This window comes from Aedes aegypti, chromosome 3 (assembly GCF_002204515.2).
Source record: "Aedes aegypti strain LVP_AGWG chromosome 3, AaegL5.0 Primary Assembly, whole genome shotgun sequence".
Taxonomy (NCBI): Eukaryota; Metazoa; Arthropoda; class Insecta; order Diptera; family Culicidae; genus Aedes; species Aedes aegypti.
Genome location: NC_035109.1, coordinates 401,754,932 through 401,777,572, shown reverse-complemented (window position 1 = coordinate 401,777,572; position 22,641 = coordinate 401,754,932). Strand labels below are relative to the sequence as shown.

Here is a 22,641-nt window from a genome sequence, read left to right as displayed (position 1 = left end):
TGGAGCAAGGGGTGGATCACTTGTTCGGTGCACATCTAATGTACATCGATTTGCATTAAATGCATTTTTTCAATAAATTCATCAACTTAGCCCTGAACCAGACCATTGTATCGGACTATAGCAACGCGTCATTGTTTGTTTTGGAAGTTTGATCGTTGTTTTACTCTACACTCATTTTATTCAAATATTTACAAATTCTCTTCATTTCAGATCAAGATCAAGATGTAGCTTTGAAGCGAGAAAATATATTCAATTCAGAAGCCTAATTAGAGCTGTTTATAGTCAAAAGTCTAGATCTAGGTCACTAACCATCTGGTTCTCTAAGAAGTTCAATAACGATCTATGGATATGCTGCTAGATGTACAGAAAATGATGATTGACTGCAGGAGTACATTGTTCCAACTCCTGTGAACTAATCAGGATTAATTGGAACCCTCGGAATTTCCTTCCCGATAATCCTAAAGTCTTTGGCTTACTGGGGGCTAATAGAAATCCGCATCTATTCTTAAATAAAGGACAACAAAATAAAACAAATATAACATTATTTGTACTAATAACTTGTTTTATTTCCTTTAATGTAGGTCTAGAATCTTAGGGTTAGGAAAAGAACTATAAGCTCTTAAGCTTGGTATTCTCCTCCTTCAAGTATCTCTTGCAGAATGAATATTTCTTATCGGAGCGTTGAATCACTGCAACGCTTGGATTAAATTAAGGGGCACGAGTGTAGGTAAAGGGATTAAATACCCAAGTAACATTGGCAGCTGAATAACAGCTTATTCAGCTAAAATTATGTTTATACAGTCTTTTTTCAGCTGCATAAGCTGTTATTCAGCTACCAATGTTACCTGGGTAGTGTATAGGTCGTCCAGTAACATACCTGTCTTCAAAATCACAACCACAGATAACAGATGTTTATGTCCGATTGTAAAACTGTGTAAAACAAATAATGGTGATTTTAAGTGGCAACACAAGTAGCAACAACGTGGTGGCGCTGTTATCGATAAGTTCCCATGGTGATGTCTGTGGTGAATATGAAACATTTCAAGATACTTATATTCACCACTGATTGCAGCAATACGTTGTGTGGCGGCGCTAGTGTTTTCAACGTGTTTTAGTTTGAATACTTACACAAGTTTTCAGAAGATTTTTGTTCTAGCATAAACATCTGTTATCTGTGTCACAACTCTCACTATAAAATTCGTACCCTGGCACTGTGAGTTCTAACTTACAGACTGATTGGAGACAACGGTACTGAATATTAAACTCTAAGGTCATAAGCGGATAGAGGATTAGGATTATATTTATTTCACATAGGAGAGTGAAGCCAAAAATGATAATATCTGGTGTTCCAATGAATCCGAGGAGTGCCAGCAGCTGATCAGAAGCGTCCATCCCGTTAGTGTAAGGTTATTGTAGTTTTCCTCACTGCGGGTCCTAAGCGGGTCAGTCCTTTGTCTATCAGATCGAAGGATTATTTACAGGTAGTGATTTTCTTGGGTGAGCAGCAGCTTTTCTTGAGCTTGTAGAAAAATGAGTTTGACGTTCAGACTAGGATAGCAAATAAACATTGGAGCATGCCATGAAATGCGAATTTGTTGAGTATGCATTCAAATGCATTTGAATGCATGAAATAATTCAAATTTATAAGATGCATCAGAAGTGATCCACCCCTTGAAATGGAGACTTCATTGCGATGACGCTCAGACGTCAAAATCAATTTGGCATGTACAGCCAAGGGCTGAAAGTCTCTCTAATAAAGAAAATTCATTCATTCATTCAATTTGGCATGTACTATTGACATTCGAGCGTTTATTAGATGATATTTTATTAGATGGAACCAGCGAAAACCAAAGGGTTTATTCACAAATTTCCTAACGGGTGTGAAGTTTCCAAAATCGTTTTCCATACGAAAGTTAAAAAAAATCCAAAGTATTGGAACAAACTTTAGTAATTTGCTTTTCATTATGATCTTTTCGAGAAAAACATGAAGATGATCAAAACACGGTGCAGAAATCTGTAGTGGGGCTGATATGCGGCTACTTTTCATTATGGAACAATTTGACTTATTACATATCTCATTAGAGCAGGTCTCAGCCCCACTGTATTTCTTTGAATTCGAATAAAAGGTTTTTATTCAGTGTGGAGTGTGGTATGCCGTCAATGCTGCCCATGCGGCAAAATTTATTTTCTGTCCGGTCCGCCGAATCGATCGCCACTCACGATTTGATGCCACTCACGCCCGAATCCTGTCTGTCAAAATGTTGGGACGTTTTGTGTGCGAATAAAACGGAGAAAACGAGGAAAGTACAACAAAACGTCGTAATTTTGTGAATTTCGCGAATTCCTTGGAATATTGGTTGTGTTTGACTCGGGTCGCCATGAGCGCCAGCGACAACAGTGAAGATGGGCAGCTGAGCAGCCCGTTGGAATTGAGGTAAGATGAAAATGGTCAAACTGATCGAGGTTCATGAATTATTTTTGTATTTATTTTTTTTAGCGGTGCCGAAGAGGAAACGACCGATTCCCTGGATATCAAACCCCCGCAGGCGTCGTCGGCCAGTTATTACACGAAACGAAAGGAGAAGAAATCGAAACATTCCAAGGAACATCAGCGCCATGCGAGCACTTCCGGAAGGGAGCACTATTCCGATTCGAGGCGGGAAGGCTATCGCGGCCACCGGGAGCGGGAAAGGGAAAGGGATCGCTACCACAAGGAAGCCAGAATGGAGCGGCCGAGAGAACGGGGTCACGAAAAAGAACGGTACCATTCGGCTTCTTCTTCGGGGCACCATTCGAAGGAAAGCCGGTACGAGATGAATCCATTCTATGGAGAAATGAGGGAAACCTATCAGAGCAGAAAGGAGAGGGATCGGGAGTATTATGAGAAGGAGCGCGACAAGCGGAAGGAAGTGGAGAAACAAGATCCGGACAAATTACTGGAGGATTTGAGAATGAGGCTGCTCAATAAGAAGAGCAAGTACGATTCCACAAAGCAGCAGGAGGATCATGCTCAGCATGAAAGCGAAGGTAGAAAGGAAAAAAGTCACCGCCATCATCATCGACACAGGGAGAGGAAGGAACGCTCCGAACCTGAATTGGTTGAAATCATGGAAAGCCCAGATTACGAAGATGCATCGAAGAAGGTTACACCGGAAGTGAAAGACAAAGAACATGACGAGAGAAGAGCTAAACTTTTAGAAGCCGAACGGCAGATGGCCCGCCGTAAGGAAGCAGCTAGAGATGAGCTTCAAACCAGACGTCTGATGAGACGAGAACGTGAACCTTCCGACTCCGCGGACGAAACCTCAAAGAAACAACAAGCCGACGACGATGAAGAGATGGAAAGTGCAGACGAAGCAACGAAGAAAATCGCAAAGAAGAAGAAGAAAGCTAAGAAACGCGCAGATTCCGACCGGTCAGACAGGGAAATGCGTTCCGAGGGCGAGGACGACGACACCAATTCGGACACTTCGTCTTCGAGCAGCGATAGCGATGATTCCCGTGATGCAACCGACGACGAAGAGAAACCGCCAGATAGTCCTCTGTCAGTGGGCGATTTGGCCAAGTCGGATAGAAGACACAGAAGTGATTCGCGCTCACGGTCCGGATCAAGGTATCGTTCGAGATCACGATCAACACGATCTAGGTCTGCCTCCGGCTCCAGTAGAAGCCGATCCCGAAGCCCCCGTCGTCGTCACGAAAGCAGCAGAAGCATTTCACCTCGATCCGATCGCGAAGACGGGGACAAGCGGTCAAAATCGAAAGACAAGGATGAACCCAAATCGCCACCAATGGAAGTGGAACCGGAGGAACAGCTTCCTCCTTATTTCCCCGGGATTCAAGGTTGTCGCTCTGTAGAAGAATTCCAATGTTTGAACCGCATAGAGGAAGGTACATACGGAGTTGTTTATCGGGCCAAGGACAAACGCACTGAAGAGATTGTCGCTTTGAAGCGACTCAAGATGGAGAAGGAAAAGGAAGGCTTTCCGATCACTTCTTTGCGAGAGATAAATACTCTCCTCAAAGGACAGCACCCGAACATCGTGACTGTGCGGGAAATCGTTGTGGGAAGTAATATGGACAAAATCTTCATTGTAATGGACTACGTCGAGCACGATTTGAAATCGCTGATGGAAACTATGAAACACAAGAAGCAAGTGTTCCTACCAGGGGAAGTCAAATGTCTTACTCAGCAGTTACTTCGTGCTGTGGCCCATCTGCACGATAATTGGATCTTGCATCGTGATTTGAAAACATCGAATCTTCTACTTTCACACAAGGGGATCCTCAAAGTTGGAGATTTCGGTCTAGCTCGAGAGTATGGATCTCCCTTGAAGGCGTACACTTCGATTGTGGTGACTTTGTGGTATCGTGCACCAGAACTGCTTCTATGCTGTAAAGAATATTCCACTCCGATCGACATTTGGTCCGTTGGGTGCATTTTCGCCGAGTTCCTTGCAATGACCGCCCTGTTCCCAGGCAAAACCGAACTGGATCAACTGAATCGAATTTTCAAAGAATTAGGTACGCCTAACGAGAAAATCTGGCCTGGATACAATCAACTCCCAGCTGTACAGAAGATGACGTTCACCGAGTATCCCGTATCGAACTTGCGCAAACGCTTCGCACACCAAACTAGCGAGTTGGGCATCTCTCTACTCCAGGGACTGCTAACCTTCGACCCGAAGCAGCGTTTGACAGCGGAAGCCGGCCTCAAGCACAGCTACTTCAAGGAACTGCCCCTTCCCATCGACCCGGCAATGTTCCCCACGTGGCCGGCCAAGAGTGAGCTGGGGCTGAAAAAGGCACTCGCTTCCAGCCCGAAACCTCCGAGCGGCGGAGGAGAATTCAAGAAATTGGTAAGTCTGTTAATTATTAACACAGCGGAATATAAATAACCTCCTCGCGTGTCTCAAAGATCAAATTATGCAAGTCTAGTAAATTTAGAACTGTTGAATCCGTTGTCTCTATCAGAAATGTTCCAACACGTAAAAATTATGTGCTACAGATCGTCAAAGTTGTGCAAAATAATGTGTTATTTTTGGTGTTTAACTAAAAAATTGAACTATGATTCATCATTATGCTTTATAATTCAATCAACCGAGCATGTAAAATACGACAAACATTTATATGAGGCATAGTTTGAATGAAATTCAACGTTCATCGAATTTTTGGACATGCTTACAGTCTTCATATAAAATTCGTCGTTTTTTATATGGCCAGAAAATCGCTTTGGATGATCTATGGTACCGTAAGGTGGTAGATGTTGCTAGCGTAAGACGCATATTGGATCCCATGTTAAAGCTAAATTCACGTAATTCAATTAGGAATTCTGAATATAACAAGTTTGGCTCACCCGTTTGTATCGAAATGTTTCATCTATCTTAACAGTGCAATTTGAAGTACTGTCCGTGTTCAAAAGAAGGGTAAATCACAGATGAAAATGTTATTAGTGAAAACCCACACCGCGAAATTGTGTAGACCGCGAAATGGCATACCGCAAAATGGTACTAATCACAAAACGGTAAATCGCAAAATGATACAAACTGCGAAATGGTACACCGCGAAATGTCGGAGAACCGTGTAACATCATATTCTTGTGGCTATAGCATAGTATTCATCTGATTCAGGACCCCTTCCTCTTCCCCACATTGGTCTGCATTCTGACGTGGCAGGCGCCATTGTTGCCTAAGAATAGAAGATCACCAGCACTAATAAACTGAGGGTGTCTGTTAGTCCCAAGCAGTCATTCGGTTGGTTCCTTGTGTAAGTGCAGCTGATCTGGCGATACTGGAGTAGCATCCACGGGCGGCCAATCAAGCTCAAGCTCAAGTTGAGACTAACCGAACAACAGTCAACTAACTGTTTCAATAGTAATATAGTAAAAAAAAAAAACATTTGCAACTCTATTTTTATAAGCACTTCCTAACAAAAAGTTTTTATTAAAAATCAAAAAGTTTTTATTAAAAACGCTTTTTTCGTATAGAAAGTTTATTTATTAAATTTATCAACAGGCTTCGTGGCCCCAATGATATTGTTAAAACTAAGGACAGTAATACAAATTAAAAAAAAAACTCAATCTCGAACATAATCTTGGTCACAGTCTCAAACATAATCATAAACTTGTCAGGCAATTAAAAAAAAAAATAACATATAATCGTTGTCGTTATCCGCTTCTACCAGCAAAAAACTCCGAAAATCTTCGACGAAGCGATTCACGGGTGACGTGGAAGTCAAACAGTAGGGCAATCCTGTTGAAGACGCGCTGGATACATAAACTTTCTATACGAAAAAAGCGTTTTTAATAAAAACTTTTTGATTTTTAATAAAAACTTTTTGTTAGGAAGTGCTTATAAAAATAGAGTTGCAAATGTTTTTTTTTTACTATATTACTATTGAAACAGTTAGTTGACTGTTGTTCGGTTAGTCTCAACTTGAGCTTGAGCTTGATTGGCCGCCCGTGGATGCTACTCCAGTATCGCCAGATCAGCTGCACTTACACAAGGAACCAACCGAATGACTGCTTGGGACTAACAGACACCCTCAGTTTATTAGTGCTGGTGATCTTCTATTCTTAGGCAGTTTCCGAAGTGCAAACCGAAGTAAGCGGTGCTGTACGGACTCAATCCTTTCGGAGCAGTTGTCGTAAGCGGGGCTCCAGACCGCAGAACAGTATTCCAAAGTGGAACGCACGAGCGAGAAATATAGGGACTTTGAGCAGTAGACGTCTGTGAAGTTCTTTGCAATCCTGAAGATGAATCCCAATGTTCTGGATGCCTTGTCGACAATGTACGAAACATGTGGCTTGAATGTCAGCTTTGAATCCAGAATCACCCCGAGATTCTTTACTTGGTTCACACGATCGATTGTAGTTCCCAGCAGGCAGTAGTCAAATATTATCGGCTGTATTTTCCTTGTAAACGTTATAATGGAACACTTCTTTGGGTTAACTACCATACGGTTCAGGAAACACCAATCGGCAAAGTGATCAAGCTGTTGTTGCAAAAACCCACAGTCGGCAATGGAGTGGATCTTAGCAAACATTTTGAGATCATCAGCATATGATAGCCGAGGACTTCTGATGGCCGAATAAACGTCATTAAAATAGATTAAGAAGATCAATGGCCCCAGGTGACTACCTTGGGGTATGCCAGACGTAGCATAAAAGCTGCCAGATCTGCAGTCTCCTATCGCCACCTTCAACAGGCGACCGGTTAAATAAGTTTTGAACCAACTAGAGAGACTGCCACAGACGCCGAGCCTTTCAAGCTTAGCGATCGCAATAGTATGGTTCAGCTTGTCAAATGCGGCGGACAGATCGGTGTAAATAACATCCGTTTGTGATCGTTCTACCATGCTGTCGGTTATAAACGATGTCAAACAGAGCAAATTGGTGGCGGTGGAACGACCGGCAGTAAACCCGTGTTGATCAGGACAAAGATGTTGCTTGCAGTGCGACAGAAGTGGTTTCATGATAACGAGTTCGAAAAGCTTCGACACGGCACATAGCGACGTAATCCCTCTGTAATTGTCAACGTTGCGCTTGCTTCCTTTTTTGTGCACCGGAAACATGTGTGCAATCTTCCAGTTAGAAGGAAATATGCCGCTCGAAAGTGACGAACGAAATAAAAAAAGAAGGGGGCTCAGCAAGCCGCCGATGTGTTTCTTTATGAGTACAGACGGTACTCCATCAGGTCCAGGATTGTTGGACGCTTTCAGTTGCTTCGCAGCAGTGAAACTTCATGGCTGCTTAAAGTCTCGCTGCTAAAAACCATAGAAAACTTTTCTGCGAATAGCTGGCAAATTTCCTGAGCAGATGAACTCGTTCTCCCATTCAATTCCATTGAAGATGGCAGCCCGTACGTCTTCCGCTGCTCGTTAACGTATTTCCAGAAAGATTTTGGCTTCAATTTGAATTTACGTTCGATTTCACGTTGGTATCGCAAGAAACATTGACGACTTAAGCATTAATATTCGTGGTTCAGCCTCACGTAATGGCATCTAAGAGAGGGTGTTCGAAATTTGGTATACTTGCGGAGAGCTGCTCTTTTAATTGACTTCATTTTTCGCAGTTCTGCAGTCTGCCAAGGAAGTCGCGAAACTTGATGCACTCTTTTTGGGACGTGCCTGTCAATGACGTATGCCAAGACATTCTTCTTTCTTTTTCTGGCGTTACGTCCCCACTGGGACAGAGCCTGCTTCTCAGCTTAGTGTTCTTATGATCACTTCCACAGTTATTAACTGAGAGCTTACTATGCCAATGACCATTTTTGCATGCGTATATCGTGTGGCAGGTACGAAGATACTCTATGCCCTGGGAAGTCGAGAAAATTTCCAACCCGAAAAGATCCTCGACCGGTGGGATTCGAACCCACGACCCTCAGCTTGGTCTTGCTGAATAGCTGCGCGTTTACCGCTACGGCTATCTGGGCCCCACATGCCAAGACATGTGAAAAGGTTAAAGCAGCAGTATCAACTTTGTTACGATCCAAAACATTGCCCCAGTCAATGCTACTCAACACTTCCGCAATACTATGGTGGTCGGCGTTCTGGAAATCATAAGATACAGTTGCTGGACGATCAACGCAATTGACGAGGAGGGTTCTTTCGACGGAAATAATCAATGGAGGGTGATGAGGGACCAAAATAAAGGGTGCTTCATCCTGGGTACTGACGAAGCAAAGATCCAAGCTGCGTCCGTTCTCATTGACTACGTGATTTATCTGGGAAATCATAGCGGCACTATAGCTGTCCAAGAGACCGGCTACACAACCATGGATTACGGAGCGTTCGGGGTCCGGATAGAAGAAACCATTGTGCGATAGTTTCCACGAGACGGTTGGTAGGTTGAAGTCACCTAAAACGAGGACCTCATCGACAGGTGAAGCAGTATCGATAACAGCAAAAACTGATTGAGAGTGAGTTTCGAAGACAGCATTGGCTCGGGTCAGATCGGGTGCAACATAAAGCGCGCATAGAAACAGTTTTCGATCACGGAGATCAACACATAACCAAACTTGTTCTAGGCATTTCCAGGCTTCGTTTTCGACGGCCCTCGCTTACAGTTTTCGTCGAACGGCAACGAGTACGCCACCACCAGTAGATTTCTTGCTGTTATCTGGACTCCGATCACAACGGAAAACTTCGTAATCTGGTCCAAAAATTTGGCTAGACAAAGTTCGAGAATCAAGCCACGTCTCGATTAGAACGATGATATCAAAACTGGAACCCGAAACAGCCAAGTGGTAGTCCTCCACACATGAGTTAATTCCTCCAACATTTTGGTAGTAAACTACGATCTCCTCGAATCGTTTTGGTACGGGATCGCTGATGTTCCTGGAATCCATGTAAAAATCAGGCGACGACTGAGGGCGTACAGAAGGAAAATACTCGCCGTGATTGGATGCTTAGAAGACCCTCTCTCCACATCTGACTACAGGACCGGAACGACTTTGATGAACGGAGCCAGCAAAAGGCAGGACTGCGTCAGAGGTATTAAGGGCTTCCATTGGGCTTTCTAGAGTGCGTTCCGGGTGTCCAGGAGGAGTTGAGTCCAGGGCCAGCATTGGTAGACATTCGGATGGAGATTTCCAAATCGAATTCTCGGCGTCGACGGTCTCGGCGTGAACTGATAGAGTACTGGAACACGGAAATTGATCAGGCGAAGAATTGCTATATATAGAAGCGTACTTGCCTGATAAAGGAGGTTGGGAGACCCTGTCACCAAGCACGACAACAGGACCAGAACGACGCCGATGGCAGGAAACAGCTTGCTCGACTGTGTCGTGAGGATCGAGGGCTCCCATAAGGCGACAGGCGGTGCGTTCTGTTATACTGGAAACGATGGCTGCTTGATCTACGTTGCTGCTTTGTAATCTGGTAGAAGTTAACTTGAAAGATCCATTCCGGTGGTGGGAGTGGAGAACTGCGAGGCTCCGACTTCGGGAGATACTATGATGGTCGGCGTATTCAAGGATGGTAACCATAAGTTTTTTGAGCTATTATCTTCGAACTCGCGAAACAATAATCCTTTTGGCCATGTATCTGGACTCAAAGCGGCATCGCGGAGCTTTGGATCAATTCCAATCTTGTAGGATATGAAGCTCAAACGAGTTGAATCAATCCCGCGTTTTACAAGTGGATCAGCCTTAATGGTGCCCTCGCTCTGCAAACAGTCTTTCACTAATTTTTCGATGGCTTCGGGTTTGACACTCGGATGAATACGGGAAAGATACACCCAAAACAGCTGAACAGGTTCAGGGACGGTAACTATGCCGGCGTTTGACATTTCCTTAGTGCCCCCAAGAAGTGGTTTGGTGACAGCCGGATTGAAAACTAACTCATCGTCACGGCGCCTTTTCGACGGTGGTTGTCGTGAAGATGAAGCAGATTCTTGCAGAAAAGGGGAAGTTGGTGCCATTCGTTTAGACAATTGAGCGATTTGTTGTCCTTGTATCGCCAGTTCCTTCCTAATCTCGGCATGTACCATCTCCTGTCTATCGGCAATAGCCTTAAAGGCATCGCCGAACGATGAAACGACCGATTTAAATCGTGCGATTTTCATAAGCTTCGCACACTCGTCACATATCCAAAACAAATTTGGGCTGTCGTGAACGATTTTCACAAATGGTTTATTTAGCTTTGTAGCCGAGCATCTAAGGTGAATCATCCGTTCGCAAAAAGCCATGCAAGTGATGTGTTCGTCATCACTTTTTACCGGCTTCGCGCAGTGATCACAAGCGTCGGACGATGGGGATTGCTCTAACCGCGATGGGGATGCCCTTAATTTTTGTACGGTAGCCCGGAAAGTGCACAGAGGAAACAGTGAAGAAAAACAAACAAAAACAATAGTTCACCGCGCTCAGTATGATCGGATTTTCTAGATGTTTTCACAATATTGTGCTTGCTATTCGTTAATGTCCACTATACACCGGAGCGTTATCGGTTTATTTAACTGGAGACACGAGAAACAACCGGTTTTACACGGGTAAAAAAACGAATTCAAAACGGCGAGAAATGTACACAAATCAAAAACCGTTCAACTTGCGCTTCGACCTTCCAATAATTCCATGGATGCTGTTGTGGGGAAGAAAGAGTTAAATAAATTTGTGGGCTTCAAAATTTAAATGGCACAGAATGACTTACTCGATATAGGTTCGAAATTATCGTCGATATCGGGTTTTAAAATACAGACAATTTTCCTAATCCGATATTGCAGGAAGGATAATAATAGTTTTAAAGATAAAAAACAGATTTCTGCAGTATATTCACCTCATAAATATGTAAACAAGCTGGCAAGATTGTATTCAAGTAGACTGAAATCGATAAATAATGTATTTTCAACAGAAAAACATCTCAAAAACCAGATTCACTATGACAAAACGGCAATAGATTCATCGACCTCAAAATAAGTTAATAGCGTTATTGTGATGCTTGAGACAAAAACTTGTTCCGCTGTGTAATGATCGGCAGCTTTTCACTAATCCAATTTTCCATTTCCAGGGTGACGATCCCGTGGCAGATAATCCTGGTTTCCATCTGGGTGCCACCTATGCAGAATCCCGCCAGATGGCGATGGGACCGGGTTTCAGTTTGAAGTTCTGATAAATGTGGTCACTTTCAGTTCCGCTCCGGGCTGGATGATCTGACACAGTTACAAACAATTATTACTCTGCTATCAATAAAAAAGTAAGTTATTCTAGTTGTGTAGGTTTAGAACATGGATTGATATAATTTTTCCTTATCCGAACGTTATCGATTCGCTCGTTGTATACCTGGAAGCAAACCGGTTTGTAAGGCGTTATCAATCAGCTGTCTGGAGCGATAAGCCATGACCAGACAACACGAGGGAAGTTAAAAAGGTTTCGCGATAGTCTGACGTGTCCGCAACATCGCAACAGGTGATACGCTCTTTAGATTACAGAAAAGTACTCTTCTTTTCAATTGCTACCGAATTCTCGATGTACTGCCAATAAATTGTATGTACGAGTGTACTGGAAATAAATTTCGGAATAATTGCTTTATCGTTCGCTACGTGTATAATAAAACGTTCGTCAAATATCGTTCCACACTTTTGATAATTGCAATCTATCTGAATGATTACTAAGTAGCTACACACCACAGCCTGAGTTCGCATCACACGGTATTAGGGCATGATTGCTTATGAGTTCCAAATACCGTGTTTCGATTATAATTCCAAAATGGCTGAGTAAAATATATATTTTATTTTCCGAATCAATCATACAAACCTCAAGACGTTGTTTGATACAAATGTTGTAATTATGATAGGGTAGATGTACCAATAGTGTAGGTACTAAGCACGATCGAACTTCTTTTAACCGCCTAAATTAAAGAAGCGCAATCAATGTACATATTACTGTTGTAACGGGAAGTAACGATCATTGACTTAATGAGAAAAATGACTTCGTCGCAGTAACCCACGGCATGTCAGTGAAGACGGGGTTGGTGGTCTGATGGCTACCGCTTCTGCTTCATAAGCAGAAGGTCATGGGTTCAATCCCAGGCCCGTCCCTTTTCGTACTTTGTAGTTGTATATCTCTCACTTGCTTCTATCTTCCATTCTAATCTATCACACTCAAACTATTCGTTCATAGCAAACGCTAGAACCAGAAACCGTTTCCCTTACGCTTCCATTCTTCCTCGCGCATGCCTTTCCTTACGCCTGATACATAGGCAGTCTGCTAACCACAAAAGCAAACCTCTCTGCCATGCCTTTTCCCCAATCCATAAACTCCCGCATGTTCTGGCGTAGATGCAGTGGTATATACGGTCTACGTGGGAGCCAGTACAATGCATCATCAATTCCTCCCCCTTCCCCACATTGGTCTGCATTCTGACGTGGCAGGCACCATTGTCGCCTAAAAACAGAAGATCACCAGCACTTATACACTGAGGATGCCTGTTAGTCCCAAGCAGTCATTCGGTTCCTTGTGTAAGTGCAGCTGATCTGGCGATACTGGAGTAGCATCCACGGGCGGCCAATCAAGCTCAAGCTCAAGTAACCCACGGCATGTCAGTGAAAAACAATAGCTCCACTATCAGTACACTGTTCCTTTAGTTGCGGTATATTTTTAATTCGTGTTCCTATAGTTGCGGTATCCGTGGTTTTCATATGGAATCTTCCACTATAGGAACACTTTGCCGCAACTATTGGTACAAGTAAGAAAAGTTTTTGTAATTTTAGTGATATTTCATCAGTTTTAAAGCAATTTGAAATTTAAACTCAATATAAACGGCACTACCGCAACTATAGGAACACCTACAATTAAGGGAACACTTACCCTACGCTTCGTTGAGAGATGTTTCAAATTGTCACCAGCAAATAGATCAAAGTTATCCAGGCTACTATGTTCTACAGCAAAAAAGCAGTGTTGCTCTGAAAGTAAGTGAATGATCACCTCAGCATGGTTTAGACTTTGTTATCAAGAATAACAAATTATCCTTACGTCCCATCAAAATTTGGTCTTCGGCAAAGTTGTAGCTGGGAAGATTTCACATGAGAAAAGTTTGTTCACTTTTCCATAGATTATTATTTCGCGCAGTTAGAGGACTGAATACAAAAGCTTAGCCTTTTTCATAGTAATTTCCATATAAACTTCAAATAGCGTGTGCACAATCAAATTTCTTCCAAATCACTTCAAATTTTGGGAGAATGATGTTTATCATAATTGACACCGTTTAAGCATAGGGGAGCAAAAATTTCCAAATTTGCATCAGTCTATTGTACATTTTTTCGTTGATCGGCGTTTTTGTATGGACCGTAACACTATAGGCCTATTCACAAGACGTTTCAAATCAGCTGATCGGGAAGCTCTTTGACAGTTCTTCCATGGAAATGACAGCCTCGTGTTAGCACCGGTCCTCCACCGATGTAAACAAATGCATAGACGGATCTGTCACATGAAAAGGCCTATGTAAGACCCCCTCCCTACCCCTGTTGCGTTACGTAATATTTGAACGGTTCCTTCCCGATGACGCGCCTTTGCAAATCATCCATCACTAAAATAACTGTTCCCAGCTCACTGTGTTGCCGCAGTTCTGGTAGATGGTATGATTACCTTAAACGTTCGTTCGGCAAGTATGCGTGTGCTTCCGATGAAGTTGAGAGATTTGCAGTTCCTCGTTCCGAGTTTCCAATCGCGAGTCCATTCCGTCGCTGGGGTCTTTGCCGATTGTTCTGGTCAGTATTCTATTGTTGCCGTTCCTGTGTTAATGTATTTTTAAGGTTGGCTTAGATTTCCGTAGGATCATTCCCCTTAAATGTTCGGGGGCCATAGTGCACAGTTTAACATAGAGTCCCTCTCTGGTATTCGGACGATGAGTCCTTCTCTGGTGTTCGGACGATGGTCAACCGCCCCTGACATGGGGAACATACGCTGTTGTGAGCCGCTCCGCACATGGAGTACAGACGCTCCAGGTTTGCAAATGCAAACTCTCCCATCCCTGCATATGACCAAAGTTCTAACAGGGGTTGGATACCCGATCTTCTCTAAGGTTGCTCGTACCGCGGCCAGTGCTGCGTAACTACACTGCTACCCGTAAATGGGCGAATAATAAAACAACATGTATTGATCATGTTTGTTTTGTAAGTTTGCGTCTGATCAATGACATGGTGACGATAATTTACAACGATCAAAACGTGAGTTTTTCATTAGTAAATTATACGGGATATTTAAACGGCTGGCGCCAACTTATAATTTAACAGATTGAGCTAAATTTTTGTAGAGTTATTTTGGAACCCAAATGATACCCTAAAAGTTGACTGGTGCGAGCTATTTGTATGTTTGGCAAAAGTTCGACCTTAGTGATATAATCAATATTCTTAGAAAAACTATAACAGTTAAAAAGAAATAAATACCACACATGGAACTTTCAATATATTGATTACAACTTTGCTGAATAAACTTTGTATTAAAATATTTATCCATTTTTGGTTATTACAGTTTTAACATTTATTGTCTTAAACCACTGTTTCCCAACCAAGGGTCCGCGGACCCCTATGGGCCGTGGCGATCTCTCAAGGGGCCCGCGAAGCCATTGTAACAAAAAGAGTTAATTTTGATTAAACAATAAAAAGTTATAATTAATAATTCTCAACTTGCCAAAATTATCGAATTTTGATAGTTGACAAATTTGAGAAAACTGAAATTTATAACAACTTCTCTATTAATGTTATCAAACCAGTTTTCGATGAATATCTGGTAATAATACTACTCATGTTCGCATGGTCGACGTAACCACCAGCACCATTGTTGGAAAAATGCGTTTTTGTGTTCTCAGTTGTATTCTTGAATCTTTCAAATCTTTCGGTCAAATAATGTATGCATTTACTGAAGATTCAAATTCAAAAGTTAACTGGGGAAGACTTTTTAATTATTTTCGTATTATCATCATCTGAGCAATTCTCGCTGAAACCAGGCCGCCATCGGCAACCATCGTTAGAATTCCAATTTTATGTCACTGATCGCTAGTTTTCGATAAAACTTAAGGGTGGTCCTTTCTGTTTTCTCAAATTGGTAGACCCCTCGTACGCCAGCTAGCTGAACAGTTTGCGAAAAAGCCCATTTTTAGATAAATCTTGGGTATATCTTGACGGGATATGTCTTATATTTCGCTTGGAACACATAGCAAACTTAGTGGCATCGTATAGAGAAAGGATATAGCTTTCATTTAAACTTGAACAAATTTGACGGCCATTTTGAATTTGGCCGCCATCTTGAATTTTGTTAGAAAAATCAATTTTTCACCATTAGCGCACCGCTAGTTTTGAATTCTGAGATCACCATCAGAAAGCTGAGGAAAAATTGCTTAAGATAGGCTACAGAAACTAGGTGAGCAATGGTATTTACCCTATCAAATGAACGATTTTCTAAATCATGTTATACGATTTTTACGTATATGGCGAGTGCAATCAATACAAACATTATTTTTTGTACAACAAAGAAACAAGTTTTCAACCTTTGGTGTTTTATTCGAGTCGAGTAAAGAATAAGAATATTATTTTTAGTGAAAAAATCTGGCGGCCATTTTGGATTTATACTGTCATAGCAACCTGGTTTATACACTAAACTATCCATATGGACCAATGTACGAGTTCACTAGTTGACGTTTGAGCGGTGCCGTGTTAGTTATGTGATCATGACAACAAGTGAATTCGGTACCGCTCAAATGTTAAATTAGTGAACTCGTGCATCGGTACATATACACTAGATAAACCGGGTGTTTCTTCGGATAAGTTGTATGTGCTCATGCCAATCCGTTTTCCTCTTTTAATTCAATCAGTTTAGAACAAACAAGTGAGGGCCCAGATAGCCGTAGCGGTAAACGCGCAGCTATTCAGCAAGACCAAGCTGAGGGTCGTGGGTTCGAATCCCAGCGGTCGAGGATCTTTTCGGGTTGGAAATTTTCTCGACTTCCCAGGACATAGAGTATCTTCGTACCTGCCACACGGATATACACATGCAAAAATGGTCATTGGCAATAGTAAGCTCTCAGTTAATAACTGTGGAAGTGCTCATAAGAACACTAAGCTGAGAAGCAGGCTCTGTCCCAGTGGGGACGTAACGCCAGAAAGAAGAAGAAGAAGAACAAATAAGTGCTGTTCGCATGTATATCGTGTGGCAGGTACGATGATACTCTATGCCCAGGGAAGTCAAGGAAATTTCCACTACGAAAAGATCCTGGACCGACCGGGAATCGAACCCATACACCTTCATCATGGCTTTGCTTTGTAGCCGCGGACTCTAACCACTCGGCTAAGGAAGGCCCCGATTCAATGATTGTTTTGGCATAATTTGCGTTCTGGAAATATTTCTACGTAGCATATTTAACATTTGGTGCTTCACTTCTTCTTCTTCTTTCTGGCGTTACGTCCCCACTAGGACAGAGCCTGCTTCTCAGCTTAGTGTTCTAATGAGCACTTCCACAGTTATTAACTGTGAGCTTACTATGCCAATGACCATTTTTGCATGTGTATATCGTGTGGCAGATACGAAGATACTCTATGCCCTAAGAAGTCGAGAAAATTTCCAACCCGAAAAGATCCTCGACCGGTGGGATTCGAACCCACGACCCTCAGCTTGGTCTTGCTGAATAGCTGCGCGTTTACCGCTACGGCTATCTGGGCCCTCACTTGTTTGTTCTAAACTGATTGAATTAAAAGAGGAAAACGGATTGGCATGAGCACATACAACTTATCCGAAGAAACACCCGGTTTATCTAGTGTATATGTACCGATGCACGAGTTCACTAATTTAACATTTGAGCGGTACCGAATTCACTTGTTGTCATGATCACATAACTAACACGGCACCGCTCAAACGTCAACTAGTGGTGCTTCACATGTTTTTTTTATTTCAAAATCCTTGAAAAGTTTCAGACGCCATTCTAAATATAATGCAGTGTAAGATTGCTGAACAACTTTTGGTAAGATGTTGACGTATTTCTCCTAAGAACCTTCGTCATTTTTTGTAGAAAACCTTTTTTGCATTCGTGGAAAATTTACAATTTGATTTTAAACACTCTTCAAGACCAACTTTCTAGGGGCCGCGGGACATTTGTAGGACCCCAAAGAGGGTCGCAACTTTGAGAAGGTTGAGAACCACTGTCTTAAACGAATATTTGCTCCGCCGGTGGGTCAAGAGTTCGAATCTGTGAGGCAAAACTTCGCTGGCTAAAACACAAAACATCGATACTTTTATGATAGGGATACTTTATACCAGCCGTACACTTATGTTTGCAGAAAAATAAACATTTAATTTTCATCAAAAAATTACACAAACAGGATTAATTGACTTTTTTTTAGCGAGATCAAACTAATTTAGCTAAAATTAAAAGTAAACTAAATTCGGGTGAAATAGATCAGTAGCGTGAAATTGTTCACTGTTGCACACGATTTTTTTACTTCCTAATAGAGCACAAATACCAATGGTACGTACAGTGAATGAACATTGCTTGTCGTAACCATCGTCAACTTTTGTGTTGTGAAGTATTTTGCGTTAATGAATATTTATGTCTAATGTAAAATTCCAACATCAGGTACGGCGTAGCTTCGACAAACATCCATAAACTTCTAGTTTTAAACAAGGATTTGAACATGGTACCAAACTGAAAGTTTGTGAGGATGCTAAAAATATGATGATGATTATATAAGCTGCCATCTATTGTAGCAAGGTATCCACCGGTAGCAATGGCCTGTTCTAACAAAACAATTTGTTCAAGATTGTTTGACTATTTGTATTCAATCATACTCCTGACTGAAGGGCCAAAAACGAATGGCGGACCCGTAAGCAGAGACACTTACGCGAAACCCGCAAGGGAAAATGAATCTCCTTCCAAAAGTATGTTCACACAAACAGTCGTACACTCAAAATATAATCAAATCATCGATAGATTAAATGATAATCTTTTTTATCATTCAACAAGTTTACACTTAGTCTAAATTTGAACGTATACATTCTTAAGATAATAAACTAAACTTTGCTTGATTGACGAGTGACTAATTTGACCAGTGTATATCTGCACATGTCAGCGTCATCCACCATCTTTGTTTATTTTAACGTGCCCGTTTTGTCGCGATGAAATTTCGTCAATTGTAATCTATAAATAATCATCATGCTCCTGAGTAATTCGGGAAACAGAAAGGTAAGTCCATATTAATTATTATTGCCTTCCAATTTGATGGCATTAACCCCTGTATCGACTTGAAAATGGTGTGGCTTTCAGCAGTGATTATTTTATGTTACAGGCGCTACCGAAACAGGATAAGCTGCAGCATTTCAACGATACCATTCTGAGAAGTCAGCAATACAGGTCGAAAATGTATTCACTGTGCAGTGAGTGCAGCCAGGCAGTGCAACAACTAAGGATCTGATAGAAACAAAAAACGGAAGGAACATCCGGGTCTGAGAACTTGACGGTGGCGGAGGAGATTACGACTCCTCGGACGGGGAGAACGATCCGGAAGTGATTAAACCAGGGTCAACGAGATAGCAGAGTTGAACTCAGAGCACCTGACGACAGCGGCGATTGTAATGGTTCCGATGAAAATACGTTTTAGTAAGATTCCCGATTATCACCAGGTGGATCTGAGACGTTGATCATTTTGCTGGTGGAAGATCCGCAAACATCCGATTTAAGATTTGGTCATTTTTATTTTTACTGAGAATAAATTTATATTTATCGATAGGACCATATCCATGGTCCATGTATTATGTATTTTATTGCTTATTTAACTTTTGAAGATGTTAGAAACAATCCGAATGCACAAAAATTATCAATCTAAATACGAATACATCGAAGTTACGCATTGCTACATATACTTCTAACTTATACTAGCCTCGACTAACCGGTGTCTAAACGAGACATGGGGTCAACCAGGCGAAACGCGATTTAGTGTGACTTTTAAACTATTTAGTTTAGATTTTTTCCAGAGTGTACAATCAAGCCCTTGCTTGTCAGAAAGACCCAATAGATGGGAAGAAGAGCCCGCCCTTTTTCCACGAAATGTTGGCAATAGGAAGTTGACAGTTTCACTCTTCCTATCCATCTCGCTTCAATCGGGTGGCCTGATGGTCCCACCCAACCCAAAATGCATGAAACATTGGAAATATAATCAAATAATACAATTCATCATGAAAAGATCTCACCGGTTTTCTTTATCCTTGTAGCTGGTCGTCAAAACGATGTCGTCGAACTATTCCACCGTTAACTATAGAGTATTATTTATGCGAGTTACTACGAAACTGTTCAAAACCCGAAAAAAAAACAAACTCCCACTCCTGCGATAGGGCGGTACGAAAATCGGATCCACTTGCTGATCTTCTCGAAAATCGAAAAAAAGGCCAGAACACTTTGCTTATGCGAAAACTGTACCCGCTTGCTGGGCTTCTCGAAATGAAGATCGAACGGTAAAGTTGCGAAAATCAAACGGACACTGTATCAATATGCAACACTCCAATTGAACACCATTGTACATGCCCACACTGAACCAAGAAATATCATAAAAAGTATTAAAAACGTCACATACATTCGGAATAATTGAAATCCTATCAATGTTATATGTATCCATTAAAATTCATGCAATAAGCACATAGAACATATTAAAATACCCTATCATATTTATTGATCAATACTGTAAATTGTATCTGAACATAATCCATGTACGTTATCCGATAATGTTCATGTGATTTTCAGATATGAAAATTTAGGATTTCAAAACAGTGTTTTCAAGATGGCGTATTCAGTTTATTGAATTTCAGCAGGTTTAGGACTTTTGAAAGTCTTCTCACAACTTTTTCAATGTTTTTGTGCAAAGTCAATGTGAATTATGTCAAAGGAAGGTAAGTTTGATGACTACATATAAGATAATTAAATATTAATCCGTTGTTTGAATCTGAATTTCACAGAATAATGATGAAATAAATCAACCAAACTTTCACAAATCGCAGATGATGGGCCATGGCAGGAAGAAACAGACGTGGAATTGGATAGTTCAAATTTCTTTGTTGAAATAATGCGGAAGCCGAAGATTGGGTCTATGAACGAAGTTATATCTAAAGTTTAAATTATATTATATAAAACATTTACTGCTCATGAAGTTAAGTTGTATAAGGTACATTGATGCTTTCGAATAATATCAAACTTAATCTTTATCTACTGCAAAAAGGTGTTACGGAGAAACGCAGATAATGTATTAAATAAATAATTTTAAACATGAATTATATTTTTCTTTTATTGTTGTAGAACAAACCCATAAAACTGAAATATAATTATTAAAAATCATTAAACGATCATATGAGAATCATGAACAAAAATAATAATTTTCACCTGAATTTCGCATGAAATTCATTAACAAAATCCAAAAACTCACATAAGTATTTCTAATTAAATGTATGTGCTTTTCTGATAAATTTAATCAAAAGGAAATAGCTTTAGTTCATGTTGTAAACTGATGAAAGTTATGTGAAAAGCTATATGGAAAAAAACTATATGTGTTTTCAGATAAATCTTACATGAATACTTGGTTCAGTGTGGGATGGAATCATATTACCGAGATAGTCATTTACGACAAAAAGGTTATAGTGACGTCTTCCTTCACATACATTCAGAATATTACAATTCATATCCAAATTATGTGTATCCATTGGATTTCATGTAGGAAGTACATAACAATCATTAAAATACTTGATTATATTCAATGACCAATACTGTAAATTGTGTATGAACCAAATTCATGTATGTTATCCGATAACAATCATGTGATTTGCAGATATGAATATTTTCTGTTTTAAAGCAGTGTTTTCAAAATGGCGTATTCGTTCGATGTACTTTTAGCAGATTTAGGATCAATTACACCTGTTTCAGTGATTGTACGGTAAAATCAATGTTAAATGGCAACGAAACGTAAGTTAACCTTTTACACAAATCATTATGATATATAAGTTTTTTTCGCATCTTACATTTGCAGAGAGTAAGGAACAGGTCCTAAGGAAAACTCAGATTATTCGCAAGTCGCATTTGAAGGAACAAGGCAGGAAAAAACAGACTCGGAAACTAAAAAAAGAACTCCAAAATCAAAGAATTTTGTTTTTAATATGCAATAAGATGTATATCAAGAATGTTACAAGCAAACCCATATAATAAATTTAATAAATATATATATGAATGCAATTTATATTTTTGGTTTATTTTAGCAGAGCAAATCCTGAACATTTATTATTAAATTCATTAAACAAACAAATAAAAATTACGAACAAAACCAATAATTATCATCTTAGTTTCACATGGAACTCATTAACAAAATCCAATAACTCACACATGAATATATTATGAAAGGTATGTAATTTATCTGATGAATCTAATCAAAAATTGATTGCGATAGTTTATGTCATAAGCTGATGAAGGTTATGTGAAAAACTAGATGGAAAAAAACCATATGTGTTTTCAGATAAACCTGATATGATTACTTGGTTCAGTGCAGTTTTCTAATCGTACCATCATCTTGCTCATACCCGCCTCTCTTTCCCCCTTCCGAAAGATCACTTTAGTCTGTTGGTGTGGGTAAGCCTCGCAAGCAGCAATTCTCCACACGCTTATCTCTCACACCACATTACTTCCACCCGTCCTACCTTTCACTACCACTACTACTGAGACCGCGTTCACTCAAACACTTATCACTTCTCCCCGCGCATGCTGTCATCGATAATTTTTTTCACATCAAGTCCGCCTTTTAAAAATCTAAATTATTAACTTTTTATACATTTTCCAATTGAAATTTAACTTGCACTCGCGACTTTGCTCTTTTCTACGTTCGGATATATGTTTTTCATCTATTTTACCATGACATTTCCACTTTTTTTTCACCATTTGAATACCATGTTAAAAATGCACAACTTTCCTCAGCCAGTGCTGCCCGGGTCCTCCTTGTGAGGATGCTAAAAATATATCCCCTAACTAGATTTGACCATCAAAACTCGTACCAATTTGATCAATTGGTTGAATTTCTGTTACGATATCAGGAAATTTCTTAGAAAGTTGCCTACATTTAGGCCAAACGAACATTTGCCTACGTTTTTCGCGTATTCATTATGAATATTGTATTGCTAAGGATTTCGCAAGCAT

The 22,641-nt window shown here is 40.7% G+C and overlaps 1 protein-coding gene and 1 long non-coding RNA gene across 2 annotated transcripts; both read left to right on the top strand.

The window, feature by feature from the left end:
- Positions 1-2,228: 2,228 nt before the first annotated feature.
- On the top strand, positions 2,229-11,720 carry LOC5564114 (serine/threonine-protein kinase PITSLRE). Its single transcript, XM_001648401.2, has 3 exons — positions 2,229-2,434; positions 2,498-4,859; positions 11,503-11,720. Exons 1-3 carry the CDS (start codon positions 2,379-2,381, stop codon positions 11,602-11,604), a joined length of 2,520 nt encoding a protein of 839 aa, XP_001648451.1. The 5' UTR covers positions 2,229-2,378; the 3' UTR covers positions 11,605-11,720.
- A 6,674-nt stretch (positions 11,721-18,394) lies between these two features.
- LOC110678903 lies at positions 18,395-19,236 on the top strand. The gene is made up of 2 exons (XR_002502033.1): positions 18,395-18,663; positions 18,767-19,236. It is a non-coding gene; the product is annotated as an uncharacterized LOC110678903 (long non-coding RNA).
- The last annotated feature ends 3,405 nt before the right edge of the window (positions 19,237-22,641 follow it).